Genomic DNA, 27,126 nt, shown 5'->3' on the forward strand with positions numbered 1-27,126 from the left:
ATATTTTATTAAACATGTTCATAGAAATTGCTCTCTAGAAGTTACCTCTCTTACCAAGTACCTGAACGCGGGAGTACATCAAACTGGAACAACAAGGCCCAGACACTAAACAATGATGGTGAAACTTCCTAGTAAATACATGTAAATATTTAAATACAGGTGCATCTTTTGGGTTTCCATTGGCTGTAAGCCATAATTAACATTAACAGAAATAAACACTTGAAATAGATCACTCTGTCATGAATATGAATATCACTTTTTGTATTAAATTACTGAAATAAATAATTTTTTTGATGATATCCTAATTTATTGAGATCCACCTGTATTTACCAACATTAGGTTCACCTGTCACAGTTGGTCCTGCCTTCCATGTCAATCATGTTTACGTTTCATTAGTTCATTGTGGTTTGTTTTGTTAATAACCCTTGTCATTCTTGTCAACTGTATCTTGTCTAGTCTTCGTTAGTAATGGTATTTATGTTCCTTGTTTCCTGCCTGTCTTCATGGTTCATTACGTTTTGTCATTCGATGTGTTCTAGGTGTTCTGTCATTCTTCGTGATTCTTGTCTTTGGTCAGTTGTCTGTAATTTATGTATACTCTGTTCGTTATGCCTAGCTGTCCTCGTGCTGTCTGGATGTTTGCTGTTTTGTAATGTGAAACTGTCACGAGAGTTGTTAAGTCTTTTATAAAGTTTGCTCTACTCTGCATTTGTGTCCTCCTCTGCTCCCGCATCGTATGCAACGTAACATCACCTCCAAATTGGCTTTCCCCCAGACCTCAAACTAGCCCTTTTTATAGGGACACCACAGTAATCAATTAAAACACTACACGCCCTAAAAAAACAATCATGAAATGAATATTAGTAATAGAAAGTAATAGAAATTAGTAGAAAGTAGTGAAGCCTTAAGGTAGTCGAGTTATTGATTGTTTGCAGATAACCAGGGTGTGATGGCCACTTGCTACACAGGCATTTCAGGTTTATACTTGCTATGTACCTTATTAATAGTCATATGTTCACTAGAGCTCTGCTGCGGGTATGGAACTAAAGCATTACACAGTCTGATTGTCTAATGCTTTTACCCTCCTGTAAATACCTGGTTAAACTTCCTCATCTTTGTCACTAGTTAATTGACTTCTGTTTATGGACTTGTAAGTTGTAGTCATACAATTTTTCAGCCATTCAGATCTTGAATTCGATTAATGTTTAAGTTTTAGCTTTTTTAGGGGTGGGCATAGATAAATTTTTTTAATCTAGATTAATCTCACTGAAATCTTGAAATTAATCTAGATTAATCTAGATTAATCTATATTAAAATGGCTCATATGCGTGCTACTCAAGTAATGAATAAAAGTCAGTTTTTGAGATGGGGTTTCTTAATACAGAGGGTGCATTAGACCAGGGGCTCATCTCCTGTTTCCAAAATGCATCAATGACTGCTTGAGGAAGCTGTTCTACTTTGATACTTGAAGAAAAAAAAACATGCTCAATAAAATGTAGGCTACTCGTGTTCAACGGTTTATTCAGTTAAACATGAATTTGTAAGCCTACATACTGTACATTAAATAACATGTTTATTCAGCTAAACATGATATTTGAAATGTAAGCCAACATTTAGTACATTTAACCTCACGGACGTAATTTTCAAAAGTCAGTTTTGGTCCTCTGTAGTTTTAACGGTTAAAAAGATACAGTATTTAAATAGCGACGAATCTAGCGCTAGGACCATGCAGAAAACGACCGCTCCGAGCTCCGCTCCGGTAACACTTTACGTTCCTAAAAATGAATTTTCCATGAAGCAAACCTGGCGACTTCGTGGCTGCATCCATGTAAAAGCACGTACGATTTGTAATTCACAGGTTTAAAAACTCGTTCTCGCCCCTACTGTGCAATTTGGTTAGGAATACAGCCGAGCTAAACTATCAAGTTGAAAGTCATCATAGCTTGTTTACCCATTTTGACCCAGTTCCCAACCGAACTTTAAAAATAGATTAACGGCAATAATTTTTATATCGCCCGATAAGAGTATCAAATTAACGACCGCCGTTAACGCTGTTAACCGCCCACCACTACTTTTTTTCCATTGAGACTTAGCTACAGTAAATTTGCCAACTGGAAATCGATAGATAATTTTTCGCTAGCAATAATCTTCCCTACCTGGCCGAATGGTGTAGTCAAAGAAGAGGCTATTTAAACTAAATTTTTATGTTTCAGATTACTAAGGCCTTCGGGAAACACTGGCAGATCTCATTCTTTTTCTCATTATTAAGTTGTTCATTATTCATGAAGATTGATCATTTTCATAAAAATTTACCCTTGGTCTGTGAGCACAGAATAAAAACGTTTTAAGACAAAGTTCATATAGCAACAATCAATATTTCAGCTGCCTACAGTGAACCGTTCTTATAATGACCCTGATATTCTTTTCTTTTAGTCTTTTTTACACCTGCAGTGCACTCCACCAGTGGAAAAACATCTGAAAATGGTACAGCAGGTGCTGAAGTAGAACTACTGACCTTTACTTTCCTCTTTGCTGGTATTTAGAAGGCTGTAATGTCCCGTATCTCGTCTTCTCAGAGCTGCTTCATGTCCAGTGATGCTGCCGCTTCAATGTGAGAATTATAAATGGTTCAGTTTTACTTTCATTTCTCATGATCACACTTTGCATTTGATTCTTTGTGCTGGCAAGAACATTCCAGTTTACAGTCTCACTGACACAGCTAGTGTGTCTCTGTATGTCTGTATCAGAATCAGGTGAGTGTTTTACTTCACCCAGGACACTTGAACCTCACAATAAAGTTAACAAAACAACAAGGCTTTTCTAAGAGACACCAAGCATTGATTCGTGTACTTATAAATATCTGAATGACCAACTGGAAGTGAATGAAGTGAGAAAAGATTTCCATCAATTTACACAATGAAATGTAGTCCTGCTCTTCAATGGAAAGTTTAAGTTAGTGAAAAGTAACACAATGTACTCCACATGAGTCATGATTACTAGTTTGTCGGTTGCTTTCATGCATTACTTGAATGATTATGAAGATTTGCACAATAGGAAGTGTATTTCTCAAAACAATTCATACAAACAGCACCACACAATGGTTGTTTATGTCTTCAGAGTATCAGAATGACAAGCCCTTGTGTCATTGATTACAAACATGACAGTCAAAATACTTTGCCAAGTCACATGTCCGTGTACTCCGTAAACATTTTCTGAAGTCTAAGGTTTTGAGGACAATGAATGAAAATGTGCAAGGTTGCACAAATGAATGTCAATAGTTGAAAGTTTCACATTACTCTGCATAGAGATTGATGCACCTTCATGCCTTTTACAGTTTGAATAGCTAATATTGTTGTATTTATACACCATGTCATTACAGTATAGAAAAGAAATACAAGTCTGTCATAACACTCCATAGTACATAGGGGAAAAACTACTAAATTAGAAATGTAAACATTGGAAACAGGCATAATTGTATAAATAATACTATATGGAAAATTGCAGTGCAGTCTTTCAATACCCTCCAGCGTCCCTGTCTGTTGGGCAACAGATTCTCATAACAAATCTTCTCATACATTACAGTGTGGAAAGCTTCTTTTTGGAATGTCTTGTTAGTCCTTGTTAGTAGTGGACAGTATCTCTGCCTTTCATGTTGAAAACTGGGGGTCAGTGGGGAACTTGGCAGCTTTGGAGTTGGGGCAGCCATTGTCTAGGGCAGTGTTTCTCAACCTTTTTTCAGTTGTGGCACCCTTTATATGCATGCAAAATTTTAAGGCACCCAGTTTACAATGCGTTAAAAACACAGGCTTGGGGGGGGACGTAAAATGGACACAAATTAAGTGTTATATCGCAATCTATCGATCGCGGGTGGATGGCGCCAGAGCGAACTAGTAACTCATTGAATCATATATATGGATCAGATAAATAAACAAGATTTTTTTTTCGGATGTGAGATATCGGAAGTGTGCCGTGAGAGCGTGTGAAAACGGTCAAGTGCGTGTGTCTCATGCTCAATGCGTGAGCGTTGGCAACCCTGAAAACATACTCTCTGCAACCATTTCCCGGCCAACATAACACAAAAAATGTGATTATTAAGGCAGAGAGCAGATAAATGTGACTTACAGTCAGTGGGAAACCTGCGTAATCACGTGCTGACCTTGGTCATATACAGGTCATATGCACGCTTTGAGCGTGAGACTCACGCATATTTAGCGATTTCACACGCTCTCACGCCACACATGGAATTTCTCACGCTTGAATATTATTATTATAAATTTATTTTTTAAATAATCTAATCGCCGCACACCGCAGCATATTCAGCCAATCCATCGGTTGTATATTATAACAGGTTGAACCAATCAGAATATAGATCGCGCTGTTTCTTGGTAGTCTTTAGCCAGCCCGCTCCCTAACCACACACACACACACACACACACACACATACACACACACACACACACACAGCCGCTACACTAACCATCGCGACAGATTCCAATCCCCCCCGCGTATAATAACTTCAATTTTTAAAACTATAGTTTTTTATTTCACATCAGAATATTTTGACGGCACCCCCGATGAAGACAGACGGCACCCCAGGGTGCCGCAGCACACCGGTTGAGAAACGCTGGGTGTCACGTGCGGCTACGCCCCCTCTCCTAGCGGTCACTCTGGGTTCCCTCGTGTCTGTGTTCTTGCCCGTTTGTCCCGCCCTGCTCGTTAGTTTATGAATCCCTCGTTTGTTACCACGCCCCTGTGTCATTGTCATCACCTGTCCCTAGTTTAGTCCTGTGTATAAAAACCCCTGAGTCTCCCTTGTCCTTTGTCCGGTATTTTGAATTTGATTTGTGATCGTGTCTGTTCTTCGCTGTTCTCTGTACCTGACCGTATTCGTGTTTTCCCCGTTTCCCGTGCTCCCTGTGTTGTTATGCCTGTCTTTGCTTGTTTTACGGACTGCCCTCCTGTGATTGACCCTGCCTGGCTATCCGACGACGAGTATGGTATTCCCTTTAATAAATCTCGCTCTTCTCAGCGATTGTGTCCGTCTCCTCGCTCCGTGGCACAAGCCACGTTACATAATACCGGACCAATCAAGGACACAGCGAGAGAGCGAGACTCTGGTGAGTTCAAACACTGTGAATGGATGTCGGCTGGTTTACTCCGGTTCGACTCTCCGGTATTTCAGTGCGAACAAACCAGAGACAGGAATACCCCTGGCGCTGCGGGTACAAGGAAGTCTCGTTGCCGACCAAAGAAAGAGCAGTCTCTTTCTACTGGCTTCCGCGACGAGACTCCATCTGAGCGCTGTGTGTCTGCCCGGTGTTGCGAACATGACGGGGAAAAAACCCCTGTAGTGCAAGCAGCGGGCAGACGGTCTGAGCGCACAGACAAGTTTTCACTTAACCCTCGGTTGACTCTCTCTGACCACCGCGAGCTCCCGGCGCCTCAAGGGAGGCGGAGCCGCAGCAGAGAGAGCAACCGAGGAGCTTCTGTGTCTGTGTGTTCTGCCAGGCTCACCCAGGACCCTGAGGAGAAGGACCCACCGCCGCTGATCCCGCCAGCGACTCATCGCGGCACCCCCAAGTATTTTTTGGGGGGGAGTACGAGCCACGTCAGTATAGCGGTCCCGCCCCCCGATGACGTCAGTGTGGCGGTCCCGCCCCCCGATGACGTCAGTGTGGCGGTCCCGCCCCCCGATGACGTCAGTATAGCGGTCCCGCCCCCCGATGACGTCAGTATGGCGGTCCCGCCCCCCGAGGACGTCAGTATGGCGGTCACGCCCCCTGAGGACGTCAGTATGGTGGTTCCGCCCCCTGAGGACGTCAGCCCGGTGGTTCCGCCCCCTGAGGACGTCAGCCCGGTGGTTCCGCCCCCTGAGGACGTCAGCCCGGTGGTTCCGCCCCCCGAGGGTGTCTCATCCACGCCGGTTCCTGTCCCCGCGACCCTGGAGGGGTCGTCCACGCCGGTTCCTGTCCCCGCTGCCCGTCAGCAGTCCACGCCGGTTCCTGTCCCCGCTGCCCGTCAGCAGTCCACGCCGGTTCCTGTCCCCGCGACCCTGGAGGGGTCGTCCACGCCGGTTCCTGTCCCCGCGACCCAGGAGAGGGGGGGGAGTACGAGCCACGTCAGTATAGCGGTCCCGCCCCCCGATGACGTCAGTGTGGCGGTCCCGCCCCCCGATGACGTCAGTGTGGCGGTCCCGCCCCCCGATGACGTCAGTATAGCGGTCCCGCCCCCCGATGACGTCAGTATGGCGGTCCCGCCCCCCGAGGACGTCAGTATGGCGGTCACGCCCCCTGAGGACGTCAGTATGGTGGTTCCGCCCCCTGAGGACGTCAGCCCGGTGGTTCCGCCCCCTGAGGACGTCAGCCCGGTGGTTCCGCCCCCTGAGGACGTCAGCCCGGTGGTTCCGCCCCCCGAGGGTGTCTCATCCACGCCGGTTCCTGTCCCCGCGACCCTGGAGGGGTCGTCCACGCCGGTTCCTGTCCCCGCTGCCCGTCAGCAGTCCACGCCGGTTCCTGTCCCCGCTGCCCGTCAGCAGTCCACGCCGGTTCCTGTCCCCGCGACCCTGGAGGGGTCGTCCACGCCGGTTCCTGTCCCCGCGACCCTGGAGAGGTCGTCCACGCCGGCTCCCGTTCCCGCTGCCCGCCAGCGGACCCTGCCTGTCCCCGCTGCCCGCCAGCGGACCCTGCCTGTCCCCGCTGCCCGCCAGCGGACCCTGCCTGTCCCCGCTGCCCGCCAGCGGACCCTGCCTGTCCCCGCTGCCCGCCAGCGGACCCTGCCTGTCCCCGCTGCCCGCCAGCGGACCCTGCCTGTTCCCGCTGCCTGTCTGCCGGCTCCGGTTCCCGCTGCCTGTCTGCCGGCTCCTGTTCCCGCTGCCTGCCGCCCGGCCGCACCTGTCGCCCCAGAGACTGTGCTGCCCCCTGTTGGGCATGGACTTGGTGTTCCCCCTGCTCCGCCCTTTGCCTCCTATGTTCCGTTGCCCGTGTTCCCCTTGCTCCCTGGTCCCATCCCTGGTTTTGTTTTGGTCCCTGTCCCCGTGGTTGTGTCTGTCAAGGTCTGTGTTCCTGTTCCCGTGTCTGTTTCCTGTGGTGTCGTCTCTGTCCCTGTCCCCATGTCTGTTCCCCAAGTTGTCACCCACCTTGTGCCTGTGCCTGTCTCCGTTGTTCATGGTGTCTTTGCCTCTGTGTTTGCCTCCGCCTTGTCCCCTGGCCCCACTCCCGTGTCTGTCCCCGGTCCTGTACGGTCCGGCCCTGCTCCTTGCCCTGTCCAGTCTCCATGTGCCCCGTGTGCCGCCATGCCCCAGCCCGGCTCCTGGCCCGTCTCTGGTCCCCCTGTCCCTGCCGTGCCCCGGTCTCCGTGCCCTGCTTTCCCCTGGTCTGTTCCTCCGGTCCGTCCCGTGTCTGCTGTCCCTGTCCCTCGCCGTGTTCCGTGGTTCCCTGTCTTGTCCTAGTCTGGTTCCCTGTCCTGTCTGCCCTTGCGTGCCCCGGAGTGGCACGCTTTGAGGGGGGGTTCTGTCACGTGCGGCTACGCCCCCTCTCCTAGCGGTCACTCTGGGTTCCCTCGTGTCTGTGTTCTTGCCCGTTTGTCCCGCCCTGCTCGTTAGTTTATGAATCCCTCGTTTGTTACCACGCCCCTGTGTCATTGTCATCACCTGTCCCTAGTTTAGTCCTGTGTATAAAAACCCCTGAGTCTCCCTTGTCCTTTGTCCGGTATTTTGAATTTGATTTGTGATCGTGTCTGTTCTTCGCTGTTCTCTGTACCTGACCGTATTCGTGTTTTCCCCGTTTCCCGTGCTCCCTGTGTTGTTATGCCTGTCTTTGCTTGTTTTACGGACTGCCCTCCTGTGATTGACCCTGCCTGGCTATCCGACGACGAGTATGGTATTCCCTTTAATAAATCTCGCTCTTCTCAGCGATTGTGTCCGTCTCCTCGCTCCGTGGCACAAGCCACGTTACACTGGGTACTTGAGCCAATATTATGCTTGGTCAAAGGTCATGTTTGACTCCCAGCTAGACCATGACTTAAGTGCCCTTGAGCAAGGAACTTAACCCCCGGCGCCAGGGCTAGGGCAGTCAAAATACCACTCTGGACGTATGTACTCACAGCCCACTAGTTTTCAATAGTATGTGTGTTTTCTTACTGCAGGGATGGGTTAAATTCTGATTAGGTGAAAATCACAAGTTGCCAATTTGCCAAATGTGATGTTGTGGACATAACATCTGTAGGACCTGCCTTACAGAATACTGGGACAAGAGTCCACACTATCCATATCCACTATGTAAAGACAAATTTACCAAGATACCTGAACTCAAGAATAATACAACACTGGACTACAAAAAATATGGAGTGAGGTTTACTTAAAAAAACCTAGTACACGTTTTACACACAGAAATACTAAGTAAATTTAACATAGCAATTTTTTAAGTAAAATTTACTTGCATCACCTTACAGTTTTTATTAGTAATACCAAAGTAATATTTACCACTGAAAGCAAGTAAATTTAACAAAGCATATATTCAAGTAATATTTACTCATAATTGTCAGTGTATTTAACTACAAATGTTTCAGTAAATGTTACTTTGCAACACGTTATATACATGAATTATACAATTAGATTTTACTCAGTGTACTTTAGTAGATTTTACTACAACAATGTAGCACCACATTCTCTATTGGCTTTTTTATTATTTACATAATAGGACTCATTTTTGAAGTTCCTTAATAATGCTTAATTGCCATATATTTTTATTACAGTAATAATTTCTGATATAAAACCAGCAATAAAATGTTACATGACAGTTTTAGCAAAGCATTGCGCAACATTTTGTAAAGAAGCAAGAAAAATTGCTTCTTTTATTGCAACAACACCAGCTCAAACAAGCAGTGCATCAATATTGCACTTTACCAGGCAGGTAAATAACCCGAACTGGAAATAAACTAACATTGCCTCAGTTATGCTAATCGGTTGGTTCATTAACATGGCAGTCTCATCTCACATTTTAACATAACGTTTACTTAAAAAGTGAAACATGCATGTTAATCATGTAGGTTAAATCTCCGCTGTGCTCTGCTGAAAAACGTTTGACTTGCTGATGTCACTGTGCATGCGTGGATCCTGCAAGTGACCTTCTACTTGCTGTTTTCAGTTTAGCTTTAGCTTCAGTTTAGCTTAGGCTGTAAAATCCTGTCTGGATTGTGGTCTGACATTTTGTAAATCTCATCTCAGACTGTACAGACTCTACAAACTGGAAATGCCTGTATATAGTTTTAGCATCTCAGTTATTTAGCATGACATTATTTCCCTGTTCATGCTTTGCGAAGGCTTTGGATTCTTCCCAATTATACTGGTAAAATATTCGAAACATTAGACCATTGAAACATGTAGGAGTCAAAATGCTCCCTGGGAGCTTTGGGAATGAGCATGGTGTTTGTTTGACATATTTTCATAGTTTAGAAGTACATATATTTGAACATTATGTTAATCTAATTGTTTTGTTTTGATGCATTTGCATTGTGTTATGCAGGGTGAGGTTTTGAGTATGCATTGTGTGTTATGAGTGAGGTCACGTGTAAGGCGGTGTGTGTTTTTTTCTTATTGGGGAGTGGATTCCTTTACCTTTAGAGAGCAAGTGAGAGAGTGAGCCACACGGTTTTCTGACCATGTCCATGTGTCCTCATGTCACTAATATAGAATTAGGTTTAGACGTGAAATATGGAAGTGGCATGAGAATATTGCAGTATGTATTTCGTGGTACGTCACTGAAGTAAGATAATAAAGTCAATAACTGCATACAGGACTCGAATGTGTCTGGTGGATAGGCTGCCATCGTTGAACACGCATCAGTTACGCGGATCGGCCTGTACGATCATTTGAAAACTCGTACAAAAGCCAAGTGAAATTAGTGACACCCATAGGTTCAAAATACTACGTAGCACTGCAGACTATACAATTTCATATTTCTTTAAAAAAGGATCAACGATGTCTACTCATTAGAGTTTAACAATAAGTTGTTTGGTATTATTTACCTTTATGTGAAAATGTAGTACAAAAAATATTGCAAACTATATATGGAGAAGGGGAGAGGGTCATTCAGTTACTATCATGTTTTATTAAGTACGTTTTATTAAGTCCAAGTTTTATTTGGTCAGACTATTATTTATGGATTTATCATTTAAACATTTTTATTTCCTTCTTTCTTCAGAAGTTTCAGTCTTTGTTTTTAGATGATTTTGACAATTTACACCATATTAAGACCTTTATGCACCTTACCAGCTGGGGATTACTACAAGGAATGGGTCAACTCTGTAATAGTGAGGACAGCACAGAAATAGGTTTTATATCAAAGGTGTTTTGCTGTTCACTGTAGGTATTGTTTTTATACTTGCGATTAATACCAAAGTTTATTTGGTATACCACTATCTCACACAAACTACATTTCGACAACAAGTGCTATGATTGCACTGTGTGGTATAGATCAGGCTGAACAGCACTTAATTATCCATTATCATTTACTATTTAAATGATTATTACAATGAGCAAAATGTGTTTTCTGAATACATTAGAAATGTGCATGTTAGTTGGTGCTGGGTGAACCTTTTTTAACATCACCCAAATGGGTGTCATCCTCAGCTTTTTAGACACATGCATAGAAAGGTGTTTCCCCGAGGTGTTTGGGTCAGAAAGATACTGGACACAGAAGTGAGGGGACACCGAGCTCTCTTTATTAAAGGAATGAAAGGACAGAAGGACTTGTGTCTTTTGTAATGGGGCAGCAGGCTGTTGTAGTGATCAGGGTTGATGCACCCAGTAATCGAAGGTTGAAGCCCCTAGACAGGTGTATGTGGATCCAACTGTAAATGAATCAGAGCAAGAAAGGAACAGAACTGATGGGGTCATATGGAAGGACGGGGGAACTCACCACTCTTCCTGCTCCACTACAGGGACAGTGGGAGAAACAGAGCACACAACTCCAGTAGAGGGTGAGGGGAGTGTTTGGTGAGGATGTTAGAGGAGGAAGGAGGAAAGGATCACACCCAACTAGGTGGGTTACAGGCTCAGACCCCCAAGACAAATTAAATGAAATTAAATGAAAAGATTTGAACCAGAGTCCGTGACTCTGACCATGGTACCAGGAAAAGATGAATACCTGAAATGCAGAACACACACACTCTCTCCATCTCTCTAACCAGAAGAGACAGCGAGACAGGGACATGAGGAGATAAACATAAGACAGACAAGAAAGACTAAGGACACTCTTATAGAGAACATCCATGGTCACCTATGGGAGATCAGGTTTATGAGCACAGAATAATCCACAGAACATCAGCTCCATCTGGTGGCACACAGCTGGCACTGCGAGCCAAGCATTAAATCTTTAGCTTTGGTTTAAATACAAGAAAGCCCTTCTCATAAAAAAGCTCTGACTCGTATATATCCATCAATGACTCTAACTCAGGTTAATCCCATATGCAAATCCCACTTTTCTTTACCACTTCTTTACTATTCACCCTCCTTTACCATTACAATTACATTTATGGCATTTGGCAGACGCCCTTATCCAGAGCAACTTACATTTTTATCTCATTTTTTATACAAGTGAGCAATTGAGGGTTAAGGGCCTTGCTCAGGAGCACCTCAAGCCTGGTTTATACTTTCGCGAGCGACCGTTGCGCGCGGCTCCGCCCACCTCGCGCGACCCTGCGCGAGCGGTGTAGGCGTTTATACTTTCGCGAACGTCGCGAGCGTCGCTGCAGTGTTCTCCGAAACGATAGGTGGCAATAGGTGGCAGTGGAGAATAAAAAACCCCTGCAAAACCGGTGAAAGAACATTTTTACCTGACCAGAGACCGTATATATACACATCAGGCATCAAACGTAATTATGGCTTTGCAGTGTTGTCCGAAACGATATGTGGTAGTATAAAGAAACACCCCTCAAAAAAAGGGGAATGAACATTTACCTGACGCATTTTGATGTTGCTTTGTGTTTCAGGTTTGAAAAGTGCTGGAATTTAGGCTAAAGTACATTAAAATGTTGAAATTACGTTAACAAATACGAGCCTCTTGTAATTCCAGGACGAAACATGAGAGAACGTGAAGACGTTAAGATTGGGCGTTTTGAAAATAAACAACCATTAAATAAAGTGATAAAAAGCGAATTATTTCGAATTTTTTCGAGTATATATATTAATATTTAACTTAATTATGTTTATCGTGCTGGAAAATATTTAAATGGACCTTGAAAGTGCCGTACAAGTGCTTTAATTCCACCTTGTTTAGGTGTATGAACCCTGCAAACATGACTTTGTTGATCGCGCTGAAGCGCGGCGCGCGCGCGAAGTTACAAAATTCGAGAGGTGCACGACCTCGCGCCGCGACAGCGCGCGAGGCCCTCGCGCACGGGCGGAGCCACAGCGATTACGTCATTTTCGCCGCGCGGACCCTCGCGCCGCTCGCGGCGCGTCGAGTATAAACCAGGCTTCAGTCATGGCCTCAGGTCTGGAAATCAAACCCATGGTCACAAGACCAGTTCTCTAACCACCAGGCCATTACTCACTCCTTTACTATTACGCACAACACTGTATTACGTCTAATCAGTGCGCTTCTGCCCAGCTGGATCTCTGGCCAGACTGACAGGCGCTAGGAAAAGTCTTATTTCGCGTGGGCGATATTGCAGTATCCCCACCTTATAGACTTTCTGTAGGCAATATCTCACTATATCCCTATCGTATAACAGAGATCATCCGGCGGGCGGACACTGGCGGATATTTAACACTTACTTACGGTTTACTTACTTACTGCGGTTTTCGTTAGATCGGGCGGAGAACACCACCAGAGACGGGCGATGACGTCACTCCCTGGATAGGTACTTTCCCTTTGCTTGCGGGGTTCCCACTTTGCCCAGCCCAGCCAGGGATCTCATCCCCCGGGGAGCGTCCTCGAAGATCAGTCACTGCCTTTCCGGGGTGCCTCTCGCCAACCCTTGTTCATGACGCCAAATTGTCGTGGAAAGACAAAGACACAAGACAGACACAGACATGTGGGGTGGTGAATCTGCAAGGGGGCAGTCCCCCTGCTTATATACAATCTTAAACACAGTTTAGCAGTTCTAACAAGCAGGTTATCTTAAGCACAGGATGTTCCAAAACATAGGCGTCCAGCAGGCTACTTTGTCTCACATCTCCTAATATGGACTTCCCTAGAGTTAGCGGAAGCAACTGATGTATCAGTTGAACACAGAGAAAGCTAAATGACCCAAGACTAGTAGCCTAGTGACTACCAGTTAACAGAGTGCTCTTACCCTCAGCACTCTCCCTGACCTGGGTCACGTATAGCACACATGCATAATATGAACTAAACATGGTTACACTGAATCACACTACTTCATTATTGTAGTCCTTCTGCTTAGTCAGAATGGACATGTCCTAAATCATAAAGTTCATAATGATCTCTTATAATAACTAAACATGATCTAATCAATAATTTCTGTCACAGCACTCTCCTTTACCATGACTCACTCTCCAGCTTGTAGTGGAGCACAGAAGAATATAAAACCACATCCAGGTCAGATGAGTTCAGGTTCCTTTTTCAACATTCTGATGGAATAGTTTGGTTCCAGAGGTAAAATGTGATGTCATGATCTTGTGTTTTTCTGTGTTGACCAAATCAGTCATTAATAGTGGTAATATGGGCCAGCATACCAGTCAGCCTGTGTTTGACTATTGCCAGATCGATCAAGACAGACTCAGATTTGATCTTTCATATTGTCACGTTGTGGGGGGGCCCCCTGCCGGTCGCCCCCGGTTACAGCGGCAGCGGTCCTGTTTTTGGTCACGTGATGTTCGTCCCTCAGGTGGGCGGGACCCGTGATCCGTCTCACCTGAGGGTCGTTTGTTCGTCTATATATGTCTTGTCTTTGTACCAGTTGACTGCTGGTTATTTCCTTAATCTGGAACAATGCACGGGTTTTTGGTTTGCACACTTTCTATTAAACCATCCTATTTCCCTGAGACTTGGCGTGATCGCTTCCTTTTTAGTTGCTCACCCCTGCCCGTCACACATATATTGTTCTTTAATAACACAGTCTGAAAAATAAACAAATAAAACAAAGTGTGATCATTGAGAATTAAAGTGCAAGTTCCACGTCATAACCTAAATAATGTCATAATCAGTAAAGTAAATCTGCAACGATTAAATGAAAACAGTAAACTTGTCAGAGTCGTGTGTCATGACTGGACCATATGATTAAAATGATTAAAATTTTATTTTGCACAAGAAAAATGCAACCATTAGTTATGAGAAGAATAAAGTAAGGACACCCATGTCCAGAACATTTAGTTATACATGTTAAAAATAGTAGAGGGTGTCCCCTGTACAATTTCAGATCACAATTACTCTTCATGGTTTTGTTATTGGAACCAGTAGAAAAAAAGTTTTATTGTAATATTTTTGAAAAATATTTAAGATGGCAAATATTCACTCAGTCTTACACATACATGAGATGATCAGTGGAGCTGAGTTTTTAACTCCATCATTGGTACTAGGACTGAAGTAAGGGTAGAGTTTCTCAGTGAAGGACTGACCAGTGTAAGAGTAGATATGAGACCTGGCCCCCACATCATAAAAGGAGACCAGACCCTCCTCATAATCCACAAACACCCCCACTGTCTGGGGCTTCTCTCTCAGGGTGAGGGGGACAGAGGGACCAGCAAGAGCCTTATACTGATTCTCATTCCTCAGCCACACAGTCCAGAATCCATTCTGAGGATTCAGTGTAATCTTCCCCTTCCTGTTAACAGACTCTCTGGCCACTCCTACATCCCACTTGGTCTTCCCCTTGACCTGAACCTCATAGTAAAATCTCCCTGATGAGAACCCCTCCTTTCCCAGGACAATGGGACAATCAAATCTCTTTGGGTTGTCAGGGAGATTCTGTTTTGTGTCTCCACATGTCACTTGTTTTACATCATCTGACAGGATGAGTCTGGGATGAGCTGTGTCAGGATCCAGAGTCACATCCACTGAGAGAAACATACAGTGTGTTAAATGTACATAATCATAAACTACATAATAACACCCTCATTATCCATTATCTCATTATCTTTGGTCAAAATATATTGCTCAAAAAAATAAAGGGAATACTAAAATAACATCCTAGATCTGAAAATCTTTTTTTTATGTACCATATTTTGTCCATTGTGATTTTTACACATTTATGCAGTTAGAACACACACACACACACACACACACACACACACACACACACACAAGTGATTACTAGGGGGCTGTGGTTCACACGTGCCCAGAGCGGTGGGCAGCCCTAGCCCGGGGAGCAGTTGGGGTTAGGTGCCTTGCTCAAGGGAACCTCAGTCATGGCCTCATGCCTGGGAATCGAACCCACAACCCTCTGGTCACAAGACCAGTTCTCTACCACCAGACCATGACTGCATAGTAGAATGCGTTGAGAACAAAACATAAAAATGATCCATTTTCAATCAATATTATTATCCCATGGAGGTCTGGATTTGGAATCATTCTGAAAATTAAAGTGGAAAATCAAATGACAGGCTGATCCAACATTAGTGGAAATTCCTCAGGACAAGTTAAAATGAGGCTCAGTAGTGTGTGTGGCCTTCAGGTGCCTGTATGACCTCCCTACAACACCTGGGCATGCTCCTGATGAGGCAGTGGATTTTCTCCTGAGGAATCTCCTCCCAGGCATGGATTAAAGCAGGGGTGCTCATTACGTCAATCGCGATCGACCACGCGAAGGAAGTGTCGGTCGATCTCGAAGAAATGTGCATAGATCGCGTGACATTAAAAAGTAGTAGATGAATCGCACATCTGCACTGACGGTTGTATTTTGATTGACATTGACGGTAGCCAATCTGCAATCTGCTCAACAAATTACGTTAGCCACCCCCCCCGCTCAACAAATTACGTTCGCCAAGGTAGACTTGGTCATATTATAAGTAGCTCGCAAGCTGAAAACTTGTGGGCACCCCTGGATTAAAGCATCTGTCAACTCATGGACACGCTGTGGTACAACATGCAGTTGGTGGATGGTGTCCCAGATGTGCTTGGTTGGATTCACGTCTGGGGAACGGGCAGACCAGTCCATAGCATCAATGCCTTCATCATGCAGGAACTGCTGACACACTTCAGCCACATGAGGCCAAGCATTGTCATGTATCAGAAGGAACCCAGGGCCCACTGCATCAGCATATGGTCTCACAATGGGTCTGAGGATCTCATCCTTGTACCTAATGGCAGTCAGGGTACCTCTGGCTAGCACATGAAGGTCTGTGTGACCCGCCAAAGAAATGCCTTCCCACACCACTACTGACCCACTGCAAAACGGTCATGCTGAATGTTGTCCACGGCGTCTCCAGACTCTGTCACATGTGCTCATTGTGAACCTGCTCTCATCAGTGAAGAGCACAGGGCACCAGTGGTGAATCTGCCAATCTTGGTGTTCTCTGCACGGTGTTGGGCTGTAAACACAAGCCCCACTTGTGGATGTCGGGCCCTCATATCACCCTCATGGAGTCCGTTTCTGACAGTTTGAGCAGAAACATGAATATTACCGGCCTGCTGGAGGTGATTTTGCAGGGCTCTGGCACCTGCTCCTCCTGTTCCTCCTTACACAAAGGAGGAGTTAGTGGTCCTGCTGCTGGGTTGTTGCCCTCCTACGGCCCCCTCCATGTCTCCTGGTGTTCTGTTCTATGCTCTGGACACTGCTGACAGACACAGCAAAACCTTCTTGACACAGCTCACATTGATGTGCCATCCTGGATGAGCTGCACTACCTGAGCAACTTCTGTGGGTTGTAGACACCACCTCATGCTACCTCTATGGTGAGAGAGCTGACAAAATGCAAAAGTGACCAAAACATCAGCCAGAAAAGATGAGAACAGAGAAAAGGTCTGTGGTCACCACCTGCAGAATCACTCCTTTATAGGGTGTCTTGCTAATTACGTCTCATTTCTACCTGTTGTCTGTTCCATTTGCACAACAGAAGGTGAAATTGATTCACAATCAGTGTCGCTTCCTAACTGAACAGGTTGGTTTCACAGATTTGTGGTTGACTTGGAGTTGCATTGTGTTGTTTAAGTGTTCCCTTTATTTCATTGAGCAGTGTATGTCAAAGTCAAATTTATTTATATAGTGCTTTTTACAACACATGTTGTCACAAAGCAGCTTTACAATTGTATGGGTCCAGATGCCTAATGAGCCAGCCAGAGGAAAAACTCCCTAAGATGGCAGAGATTAGGAAGAAACCTTGGGAGGACCAAGACTCAAACGGGAACCCATCCTCCATTGGGTGGTCCGCTAGCATATATATTGCATAAAACTGACAAGCAGGATTGGTAGCATATGTTGCATATATTGGTAGCAAACTATAGAACAAATGAAGCGAATAGTCCAACAACCACAATTAATACAAGTTTATATGGTTATGAGTTGCATTAGTGTTAGGATAAACTAAAAAATTTAGATAACAGTTATTCAAATTAAAAAAGAAAGATTAGAAATCACACTGTACCTGCATACTGTTGACTCCTCTTCAATTCTGTGCTGACTGAATTTTAGGAAAAGTGATATTAAAGAAATTTTATAGCACTGGACTAAAAAACATCTTCACTATTCTGTAATTCTATATAATTTATTACGCTATGTTCATATAAACAATCCTAGTGATTTTTTTCATTACTGTGACACAAATTAGATCTTTGTCAGGCAATGTAGACACATAAATCTGATCTTTTCAAATGAGATTTGAATCACTTTTTAATGTGATCTGTAATCAGATTCATAGCTGATTCGTAGCTGTGCGACTTGAATGAGAATGAAATGAAATCAGTACAATAATGTGGGAGGTTATGAGACTTCAATAAGAACAGTCAGATCTGAATTCTTGTGGCTTTTGGTTATATGCTGTTGCCAAAGCAACATTGGAGAATAACAACCGTGACCACAGTTTGTGTGACACTAACAGGAGCAGAATCTGTGTTTACCTTCTCAACCTGATCATGTACAGATATGATCAAGTGGTTGTTGGCCTCCAGAGCAAATCACAATGAATGCATGAGCTATTAGCATGTCCAATTAGCCTGTTTTAATACTACAAGACTTTATATAATAATGTTTGTTGCTTGTGATGCAGGTGACTTGTGCACATTCATGTAGTTTCAGGATACATATGTGTTCACATTACAAAAAAAATACAGGTCACTTACGATTATGAATATGAACTAGCAACATATGCAAATCTGATTTGAGTAAAAAAGTCAGTAGTGAACAATGTTACCTGTAATGCGAATGTAGCTTATATTGCATTATAGCTGTTGGTCACAGATTTCTTGTTAGAGACTTGTACCTGGAAAATATGTTTAATAGGAAAACTTCTCACCTGCTTCTTTCAACTTAATATTCAGTGTTTCACTGAGTTTCTTATTCAGAATTTCTTGAAGCTGAGAGAGAACTTTCCTCACTTTCTCCACATTCACCTCAGTGTCGATACTGATGTCAGTCCAGTTCTTGGTATGTGGAGGGCTGTTCAGGGTTGGGTAGATCTACAGTATAGCAGGAGAGAGGAGAAACCCCTCAGCATGGGTTGGGTTGTCCTGTGATGTGCTGTGTTGTCTCTGAGCAGAGAGAGGAACACTGACCTGTAGGAGGTGGATGTGGTCCTCAGTATGGGAGAGCTGCTCCAGCTCACTGTCTCTCCTCTTTAGTTCAGTGATCTCCTGCTCCAGGTCTTTAATGAGTCCTTCAGCCTGCCTCTCTGCTGCTTTCTGCTTCTCCTCCATCATCTGAAGCAGCTCAGCCTGGCTTCTCTCAATGGAGCGCACCAGAGCAGTGAAGACCTCAATGCTGTCTGCAATCTCTCTCTCTGTGCTTTTCTAATGGAAGAAGAGATTTAATTGAAAAGTAAACTAAAATCAAGCAAAGGTGATCTGAAATTTAGATTAATTTAGCACTAGTTTTCATAAAATTCTGCAAAACTGTATTTAAACTGTTCACACCTTTCTGAGCTCTACTGATTGTTTAATCTCTTCCATCTTCTTCAGTCTCTCTTGGATCATCTGCTGGACCTCCGACTGTGTCTTCCCCAGCTGTGTCTGGAGGCAGAGAGGAAAACAGAAAATGTGTTTAATATTTTACATATTGTTACGTCTAGCCCCGCCCCCTTGTCAATCATGTCTCGTGCCGGGTGTTTACTAATCTTAGTCACTGTTACCTTTGTAAGTATTGCATGTTGTGTTAGATATTGTTCTGTTTGTGGTGTGTTTGGGTTCATGGTTTCATGTAAATGTAATTCCTGCTGTTTGTCTGGTTTTCCGGGTTTGTTGTGTTCTAGTAAGTTTTCTGTTTAGTTCTTGGTTTGTCTTGTCTGGTTGTATATTACCTTATGTGTAATTTGGTAGTGTTTGTACGTGTTTAGTAGGTTACATGTGTAGAAATGTTTGCTTGTTCTAGCGTTTAGTGTCCTGTCTAACAGTGTTTAACGTGTTAGTTGTTTATTAAATGTCTTTACGTGTTACAGTCAGTTAGTCTTGTCTTTGGAGTTCCTTGTATTTTCTGTTTTACTATTTGTTTGGTGTATCTTATTTCATTTGTCATGCCGTGTTGGTCTCGTTCTGTTAAAGTATCTTCTGTTCAAAGTAAATCCTGATTGGCTAAAGATCTGCTGCCTCAGCATACGTGTCTGCCCAGTGATTGTGCAACACCCACCGTGTTACACATATGAAATGTAGTTTTTTATATTTCTTTTATGTTGACGTTTTTTATATGTCTTTTATAAATCTGTGTTGTGTTTAATGTTGATGTTATCCAGTGTTAGTGTCTCACCCTTTTCTCTCCACTCTCCTCCTCTATGGTAACAGTGTTGTGAGTCCTGTGGTCTGTCTCAGTGCAGAACTGACACACACACATCTCGTCTTCTCTACAGAACAGCTCCAGGGGTCTCTCATGTTTCTGACATATGTAGTCCTCCACGTTCTCCACAGGGTTTAATAGTTTGTGTTTCTTATATTTCGGAACATTATTATGGGGCTCTAGATGAGACTTACAAAATGTCACACCACAGTCCAGACAGGATTTTATAGCCATCAACTTCACTCCAGTGCAGACATCACAAAGAATATCAGGTTTATCAGGCCATTTTTTCTTCTTGAAGTGATCCACAACCTCTCTCAGTGTTGTATTAATCTTGAGTTCAGGTCTCTTTGGGAATGTCTCTTTACATAGTGGACACAGACAGTGTAGACTGTTGTCCCAGTATTGTGTGAGGCAGGTCTTACAGAAGTTGTGTCCACATGGAGTGGTGACTGGATCAGTGATCACATCCAGACAGACAGAACACATGAACTGATCCTCAGACAGGAGGCTGCTGGAGTCACGTGTGACTGATAAGAAAGGAAACAGGAAGAAACAATAATTTATTCTTAATCTATATTTTAAATGTATTTGAATAATCTTCACACATTTGTTCTTAAATACTCTAGGACTCTTTGAAATGTAGATAATTAGAAATATGACTATGTGTGTCTTCCTTCATTATCGCGGATTCAGAACCACCACCTCAGACTTTAATCTCAAGCTCTGAAACTTAACAAGGAAAAGCTGAAGGAGAGGAAATTTCTTTAACACACAGGCAGTATTTCATTCATGTGTGTGTGAGGTGTGTAACTTACACTCTGATGTTTCAGTCATGCTGCCCCTTCTGTCTCCTGATTGTGATGATGAAGATTCTGTTGTTTCCTTCTTCCTCCTTTATTAACTCTTAATAGAAGGAATCACATCACTCAGGAAACACATACAACAGGCCAAAATGTTCCTTGCATAATTATTTTATCAAAGTGCTGCCTGAAATTATTTATACGCATGTCAATTTTTGGCTTAGTTATTTTTATCCAACCAGCAATTTTCTGACTGGAAATAATACATCTCCTCAGAGAGTTCAAGAGGTATCTTTCACGGTGAGCCGGGCCCAGTGTGCAAGGGAGACGCCCACTCCCTCACACACACTTTCTTTATTTGTATAGCACCTTTCATACATACATGCAACTTAAAGTGCTTTAAAGAATAAATAAAAAGAAACATTTAAAGGAAGCAATGATAAGACAAAAAGAAAATGTTAAAAGAAATTAAAGATAGAAAGGAAACAAATCTAATCACCTGTAGCATTTAAGCCCACATGTCCAGATCTCAAGTGCTGCACATTGAGCCATACTGAGTGCAGCACTGCTGTCCCAGAATTGCTACTGCAAGTGAGAGCGAGACTCCGGTGCTGCTTCTCTTTATTCAAAGCGCTGTGGTTTGGCTTTATGTTAATCACAATAGTCATATGATAAATGTATACGCTAGTGCTCTTTATGTGTGTTAATCATGTAAGTAGGACACTGAAGCCTACCAGTGCCTGGTATGGCTCAGTAGGCCTTAGAAATATATTGTCTTTCCCCTGGACGTCTTCGGCCCATTCCCGGGACTTGATGTTCCTAGGGTGACCTCGCTCTTATCCAGAATGGAGACGCCAGCTGGTCTCTTAGTCTCTGACTTGGAAGTTGCCACGTCAGCCCACGGACCCAGCACGGCGACACCAAGCATGAAAGTTGCATATATGTATTGACCACTATTAGTAATAAGTGTAAAGGAAATCACTGACCAGACAGATGAGAAATTAAAAAACAAAACCGTTGCCTTCAAAAGCAGTGAAGTTTTCTTTCACACACCAATCACTGGTCTTGTAGTCACATTTACTTTTGACTTAAAACTTATCAACGTTCCAGGCGCGCCGGAGCCAGAGATGGTCAGAGGACAGGATGTGGGCCGCGGGCCGTACAATGTCCAGGTCTGCACTAACCTGAGTGTGTTTACCAAAAGCTTCATAACACTAGAACTTAGTGTAAGGGAATTTGTGATTTACTGTCTGTGACCCTCAGTCAGAACATTCTGAACATGGTTCACTCCCTGTATGTCTATTCCTGTTAGAATCTTTCTCTCTCTGTCACGTTGAGGACCCCGGCCCCTCCCTTTTGGGCGTGTGTCAACGTTGTCCACGTGCTTTGTCTGCGTCTGTGGATCTCCGTGGTTATGGTTATGTCGTGTGATTAATAAGTCTCACCTGTGAATCGTCTCGTAATCACGTGGGGCTAATGTGGTTTGCAGGCCCGTCGCGATGGGGCAGGCAAACCAGGCAATTGCTTGGGGCCCCAAGCTGGCCTGGGGCCCCCAGACAACAACAGGTTAAGAATTAAATGCAGCGACAAACTGTGTGAGCCCCCCTTTACATTCTCAAAGTCATGAGCAATGACACTGTTCTCAGAATCCCCCTCAAGGGGCCCCTCCCACCAGCTGCTTAAGGCAGGCAGACACTGTCCTGGCAGACAGCCAAGTTTTAGACGCCGGCAAATATGAAACTTAACCATGAAGCGAATTTATCCATCAGGAAGCCAAAAGAGAAAACAAAAGAAGGAAGAGGAACACAAAAAACTAGTGGTGGGCCGTTAACGGCGTTCGTTAATTTGATACTCTTATCGGGCGATATAAAAATTATCGCCGTTAATATATCTACTAAATGGGTAAGCAAACTATGATGACTTTCAACTTGACAGTTTAGCTCGGCTGTATTCCTAACCAAATTGCACAGTAGGGGCGAGAACGAGTTTTCAAACCTGTGAATTAAAAATCGTACGTGTGTTTACATGGATGCAGCCACGAAGTCGCCAGGTTTGCTTCATGGAAAATTCATTTTTAGGAACGTAAAATATTACCGGAGCGGAGCTCGGAGCGGTCGTTTTCTGCATGGTCCTAGCGCTAGATTCGTCGCTATTTAAATATTTATTTTTAACCGTTAAAACTTCAGAGGACCAAACCGGCTTTTGAAAAAGTCCCCCCCAAATTATGTCCGTGAGATTAAATGTACTAAATGTTGGCTTACATTTCAAATATCATGTTTAGCTGAATAAACATGTTATCAACCCCTTTTAATATACAGTATGTAGGCTTACAAATTCATGTTTAACTGAATAAACCGTTGAACACGAGTAGCCTACATTTAATTGAGCATGTTTTTTTTTTCTTCAAGTATCAAAGTAGAACAGCTTCCTCAAGCAGTCATTGATGCATTTTGGAAACAGGAGATGAGCCCCTGGTCTAATGCACCCTCTGTATTAAGAAATCCTATCTCAAAAACTGACTTTTAGTCATTACTTGGGTAGCACGCATATGAGCCATTTTAATATAGATTAATCTAGATTAATTTCAAGATTTCAGTGAGATTAATCTAGATTAAAAAAATTAATCTATGCCCACCCCTCAAAAAACACAAGACAGTGGTAAGTGATGATTTACACTGGATAAATTAGGCCTACCTGTACAAATGGTGTAATTTAGCAGCAGGTAGGCTAAAAACAATATATACGTCCCGGGTAATCCCATACTTAAATCTGCTATGTTCAGCTACAAGTAGTAAATTTGTAAAGTAGTTAGTTTGAGGTGTATATGCTGTGGTTCTTGAAGCTGGACTGCGGCCAGATATGTTTTTTTTTTTGGCCGGAGGGGGGTTTGGGCATGAGATTTCTGGTGTGGAGGTTGGGGGGGCCCCGGTTGGTGTCTTTGCTTGGGGCCCCCAAATACCTTGAAACGGCACTGGTGGTTTGTCTACTTAATGTGCGCTCGCGCAGTGTCCTGTGCTCGTCGTTGTCTAAGTCTACACGTTGTGCGTACGTGTGTGTTATTCGTGCGCTTATTGCGCAATATTTGTAGAAATAAAAGTGACGTCTGTTACACCAAATACGGATTCTGTGTCTCGTCCGTCTGTCGCCGCCCAGCATCACAGAACGACGAGCCGTCTGAGACACCAGTAAGTGGCATCACCGCGCTTCTTCCCCTCCACCGCGCCGAGACGCCGCCCCTACACCGGAGCAGCTGGAGTCGGACCGGGTGTGCGCCTTCATGCTACGCGGGGTCCGAGTGACCGAGGATCCCGCGTTAAAAGCGGAGCTCTACCAGGGGGTGGTGCACATGTGGAGGAAGTGAAACCCCTCTCCTTCCCGCGCCCTCTCACCTCTGAGGGCAGGCGCCTGCACAGTCGGCGCTCCCGCGTCGACCCCGGAGGAGGAGTTTGGAGAGGGGGAGTCCGAGGAGGAGTCCGAAGAGGAGGAGTACCCCCCTCCACCTGCGCCCTTCTCCCGGCGCGGGCTATGAAAAAAATAATAATAATAAAAAAAAATTAATTTGGAACTCTTGGTATGTAAAACTTACATTTTGTGGTTCATATACATGGGCAAGATAAATTATCTGAACAAGATATAATAAGTTTGCATAACTTGAATAATTTGGAATTATTTGTAGGCAATACTTAAAATCTAAAGTTTATATACCTTTTTATATACTTTTATATAAAAAAGAAATAATTGGAACAAGAAATAATAAGTTGACTCAACTGAGTGAATTTCTTAAACTTAAGAGTTCTAAAATCGAGTGCAGTAAGTTGCCTTGAAATTTTGAGTTCTCTCAACTTTTTCGTTTTTACAGTGCAGTGTCATCGCTATTAGTTTGTAAAGCTTCGCTTTAGAAAGATTTTACCCAGTGACTTTCCATAAATGGTATCGTCCTTTGAACCGCAGGCCTATTTTAAATTTTCTTTTACAGGCTACGCCGTTTGGCCTCATTTTCCTGTATTTGATGAGAAATGGTTACATGTTGAAATCGAAGAATATATTTTCGCTAAGAATAATCTTCCATACCTGGTCGTAGGTTGTGGTCAAATTCTTTATAGGCCTACTCACTTCGTACATTTCAGGGTATTAAGGCTTTAGGGAAACACTCCCAGAATTCATACGTTTACTCACCTCATTAATTTGTTATTCACGAAAATGTACCATTTTCAGAAAACCAATTGAGCACAGAATGAATTATTTAGACAGTTCATATTGCAACAATATCAGCATTTAAGACGTATACACGGTACCATCTGTTAGCAGAGATGTGTACGCAGCAGCTATGCATGCATCTCCAGGTCTACACCGAACTTCTCTTCACGTGGGAAATAACCGAGGGAAATAACACCATCCTTATAACGAACCTGATATGCTTTCTTTACGCATGTATCAAAATATCTGAATGATGAGCTACTGCACGCTGAAGTAGAACTGCTTACCTTTACTTTCCTCTTTACTGGTTTTTAGAAGGCTGTAAAGTTCGTTTCTCGTCTTCTCATAGGTACTTCATGTCCACTAATGTCTTCCAAGTGAAATTCTAAATGGTTTAGTTTTACTTTCACTTCATTGATATTTGCGCTAACAAGAGATAGACGTTCTGATTTACACAAAGTATGATAATGATGCATTGAATTTCACCGTAACAGGCCAGTGCTAGAGACACAACCATAACCTTGTGTCTCAAATTGACTCTTTTACTTAGTGTACCAAGCTAATAGCTTAAATTCAAAACTATTATTTTGTCAACCTTTTTTAACGTTGTAAAAAGCCAGTCATTATCATGCATTATATGCAGTGTGCTTTATATAATAACACTGAATGAATACACATCACTTGAAACTTTTTGGCAATTTAAGTTTCATTTTCAGTGATTATGTTGTCAATTTGAGGAACATAAGACCTAAAGTTCAGTTCAGTTGGTAGCAGCTGCTCCTTTGGTAGTGTTCATAGTGCCAGCGCCCTCTTGTGTTGTGGAGGTGCGCAGGCGCTGTATATGCTCTCTCTCCAGAAGCAGCTGTCTGTGCTGAGTCTGCAGCGCCGTCTGGTGGCTGCGCAGTGCATTAGCTCTCTGAATCAACTGCTGCAGCTCCTCACGCAGACGTTGGTTCTCCTGAGTCACGTCCTGCACGTGAGTGAGAAGACAGCGAGATGCCTCCTAGGAGAGAAAGAGAGGGATGGAGAGGGGGAGGGAGAGAAAGAGAATGATGCAGAGGGAGAGAGAGAGGAAGAGATGGAATAAAATGTTGAAAGTCATAATGAGACTGTAAAGGAATAAAGAATGTATTCTATATATACATGCCTTGTATATAACATATACATGCATGTGTATATTTGTGTGAGTGTGTGTGCATATAGATGTGTGCAAATGTAAAAGTTTTGTTATTACCTAGGTGTGTTACTCTTATGAATGACCAGTTGCAGCTTTTTGAGGACTCTGGTGTGTAGTACCAAACTCACCCTGTTGGCGGCGAGAGTGAGCTCCTGCACCTTGTGTTTGGCCTGGGCCTCGTAGCGCTCCTTCTCCATCAGGAAGTCAGACTTCAGAGCCTGCAGAGCGTCAGAGTGACGGCAGCGCATGGCTGACACCTCCTGGTCCAGTTCAGCTATACGACCCAACTGGTCCTGCTGCAGAGTCTACAACACACACGCACGCACACACACACGCACACACACGCACACACACACACACACACGCACACACACGCACACACACACACACACATACACACGCGCGCACACACACACCACACACACACACACACACACACGTTCATCAATTCCATTTACTTGTTTTGAGGGAAATGTGTGAGTTGCCAGCAGACTACATGAAACATGGAATCAGAGCATGTACAAAAGTAAATGAACCACAGCTGCACTGGTAAAGTCAATTAGGTAAAAGACGCAGGTGAAACACATGAGTGCTTAAGTAATCAATTAAACACACCAATCAAATGAGAGATCCCTGGGAAAAGATTTGAGTCACACTGATTAAAAGGGAGAGGAAACCGACCCTGATCTGCGTAAAGCACACAGATCAACAAGAGAGGAAAGGAGACATCTGAGGACACCATGAAGAAGAAGGTGACGGCCCATCAGTCTGGAAACATCTACAAGACCATCTCCAAAATATTCCAGCTCCATCCATCCACTGTAAGACAAATCATCTACAAATGGAGGACACTCAGTGTCACCACAACTCTGCCCAGATGTGAACAGCCATCAAAACTCACACCAAGAAGCATCAGAACAATAATAATTTAGGTAAAGGCCAACCCACACATCACCTCCAGAGTTGTAGACCTCTGTGGCAGCATCTGGGATAAATGTACACGTCTACAATCAGGAAAATAATCAATAGACACGGCATTCATGGGAGAGTTGCTAGAAGGAAGCATCTGCTC

At 43.8% G+C, this 27,126-nt stretch overlaps 2 protein-coding genes across 6 annotated transcripts in view; both read right to left on the reverse strand.

The window, feature by feature from the left end:
* The window catches only part of LOC143488586 (E3 ubiquitin-protein ligase TRIM39-like), a 19,482-nt gene extending 16,831 nt beyond the window's left edge, over window positions 1–2,651 (reverse strand). The window contains exon 1 of one of the 2 annotated variants that reach the window (XM_076987381.1): window positions 2,516–2,651. The gene's annotated coding sequence lies outside the window, so the exon portion shown is untranslated. The other variant, XM_076987382.1, reaches the window with a different exon arrangement.
* The window catches only part of LOC143488585 (E3 ubiquitin-protein ligase TRIM39-like), a 26,900-nt gene continuing 2,311 nt past the window's right edge, over window positions 2,538–27,126 (reverse strand). The window contains exons 1-10 of one of the 4 annotated variants that reach the window (XR_013124444.1): window positions 25,165–25,592; window positions 24,070–24,203; window positions 20,696–20,783; window positions 19,851–20,407; window positions 19,025–19,120; window positions 18,668–18,901; window positions 18,409–18,571; window positions 17,542–17,577; window positions 12,795–15,016; window positions 2,538–2,604 (exon numbers count right to left, since the gene is read on the reverse strand). Coding sequence is in view for 1 of the 4 variants with exons in the window: in XM_076987380.1 (XP_076843495.1) it covers window positions 14,472–15,016; window positions 17,542–17,577; window positions 18,409–18,571; window positions 18,668–18,901; window positions 19,025–19,120; window positions 19,851–20,407; window positions 20,696–20,714 (1,650 nt within the window). In the remaining 3 variants the exon portion in view is untranslated. Of the gene's footprint in view, window positions 2,605–10,707; window positions 15,017–17,541; window positions 17,578–18,408; window positions 18,572–18,667; window positions 18,902–19,024; window positions 19,121–19,850; window positions 20,408–20,695; window positions 20,784–24,069; window positions 24,204–25,164; window positions 25,881–26,182; window positions 26,360–27,126 lie in introns of those variants that run through there. The other 3 variants (XR_013124443.1, XM_076987380.1, XR_013124445.1) reach the window with 3 other exon arrangements.

The sequence above is a fragment of the Brachyhypopomus gauderio genome, unplaced genomic scaffold, assembly GCF_052324685.1.
Source record: "Brachyhypopomus gauderio isolate BG-103 unplaced genomic scaffold, BGAUD_0.2 sc52, whole genome shotgun sequence".
NCBI lineage: Eukaryota > Metazoa > Chordata > Actinopteri > Gymnotiformes > Hypopomidae > Brachyhypopomus > Brachyhypopomus gauderio.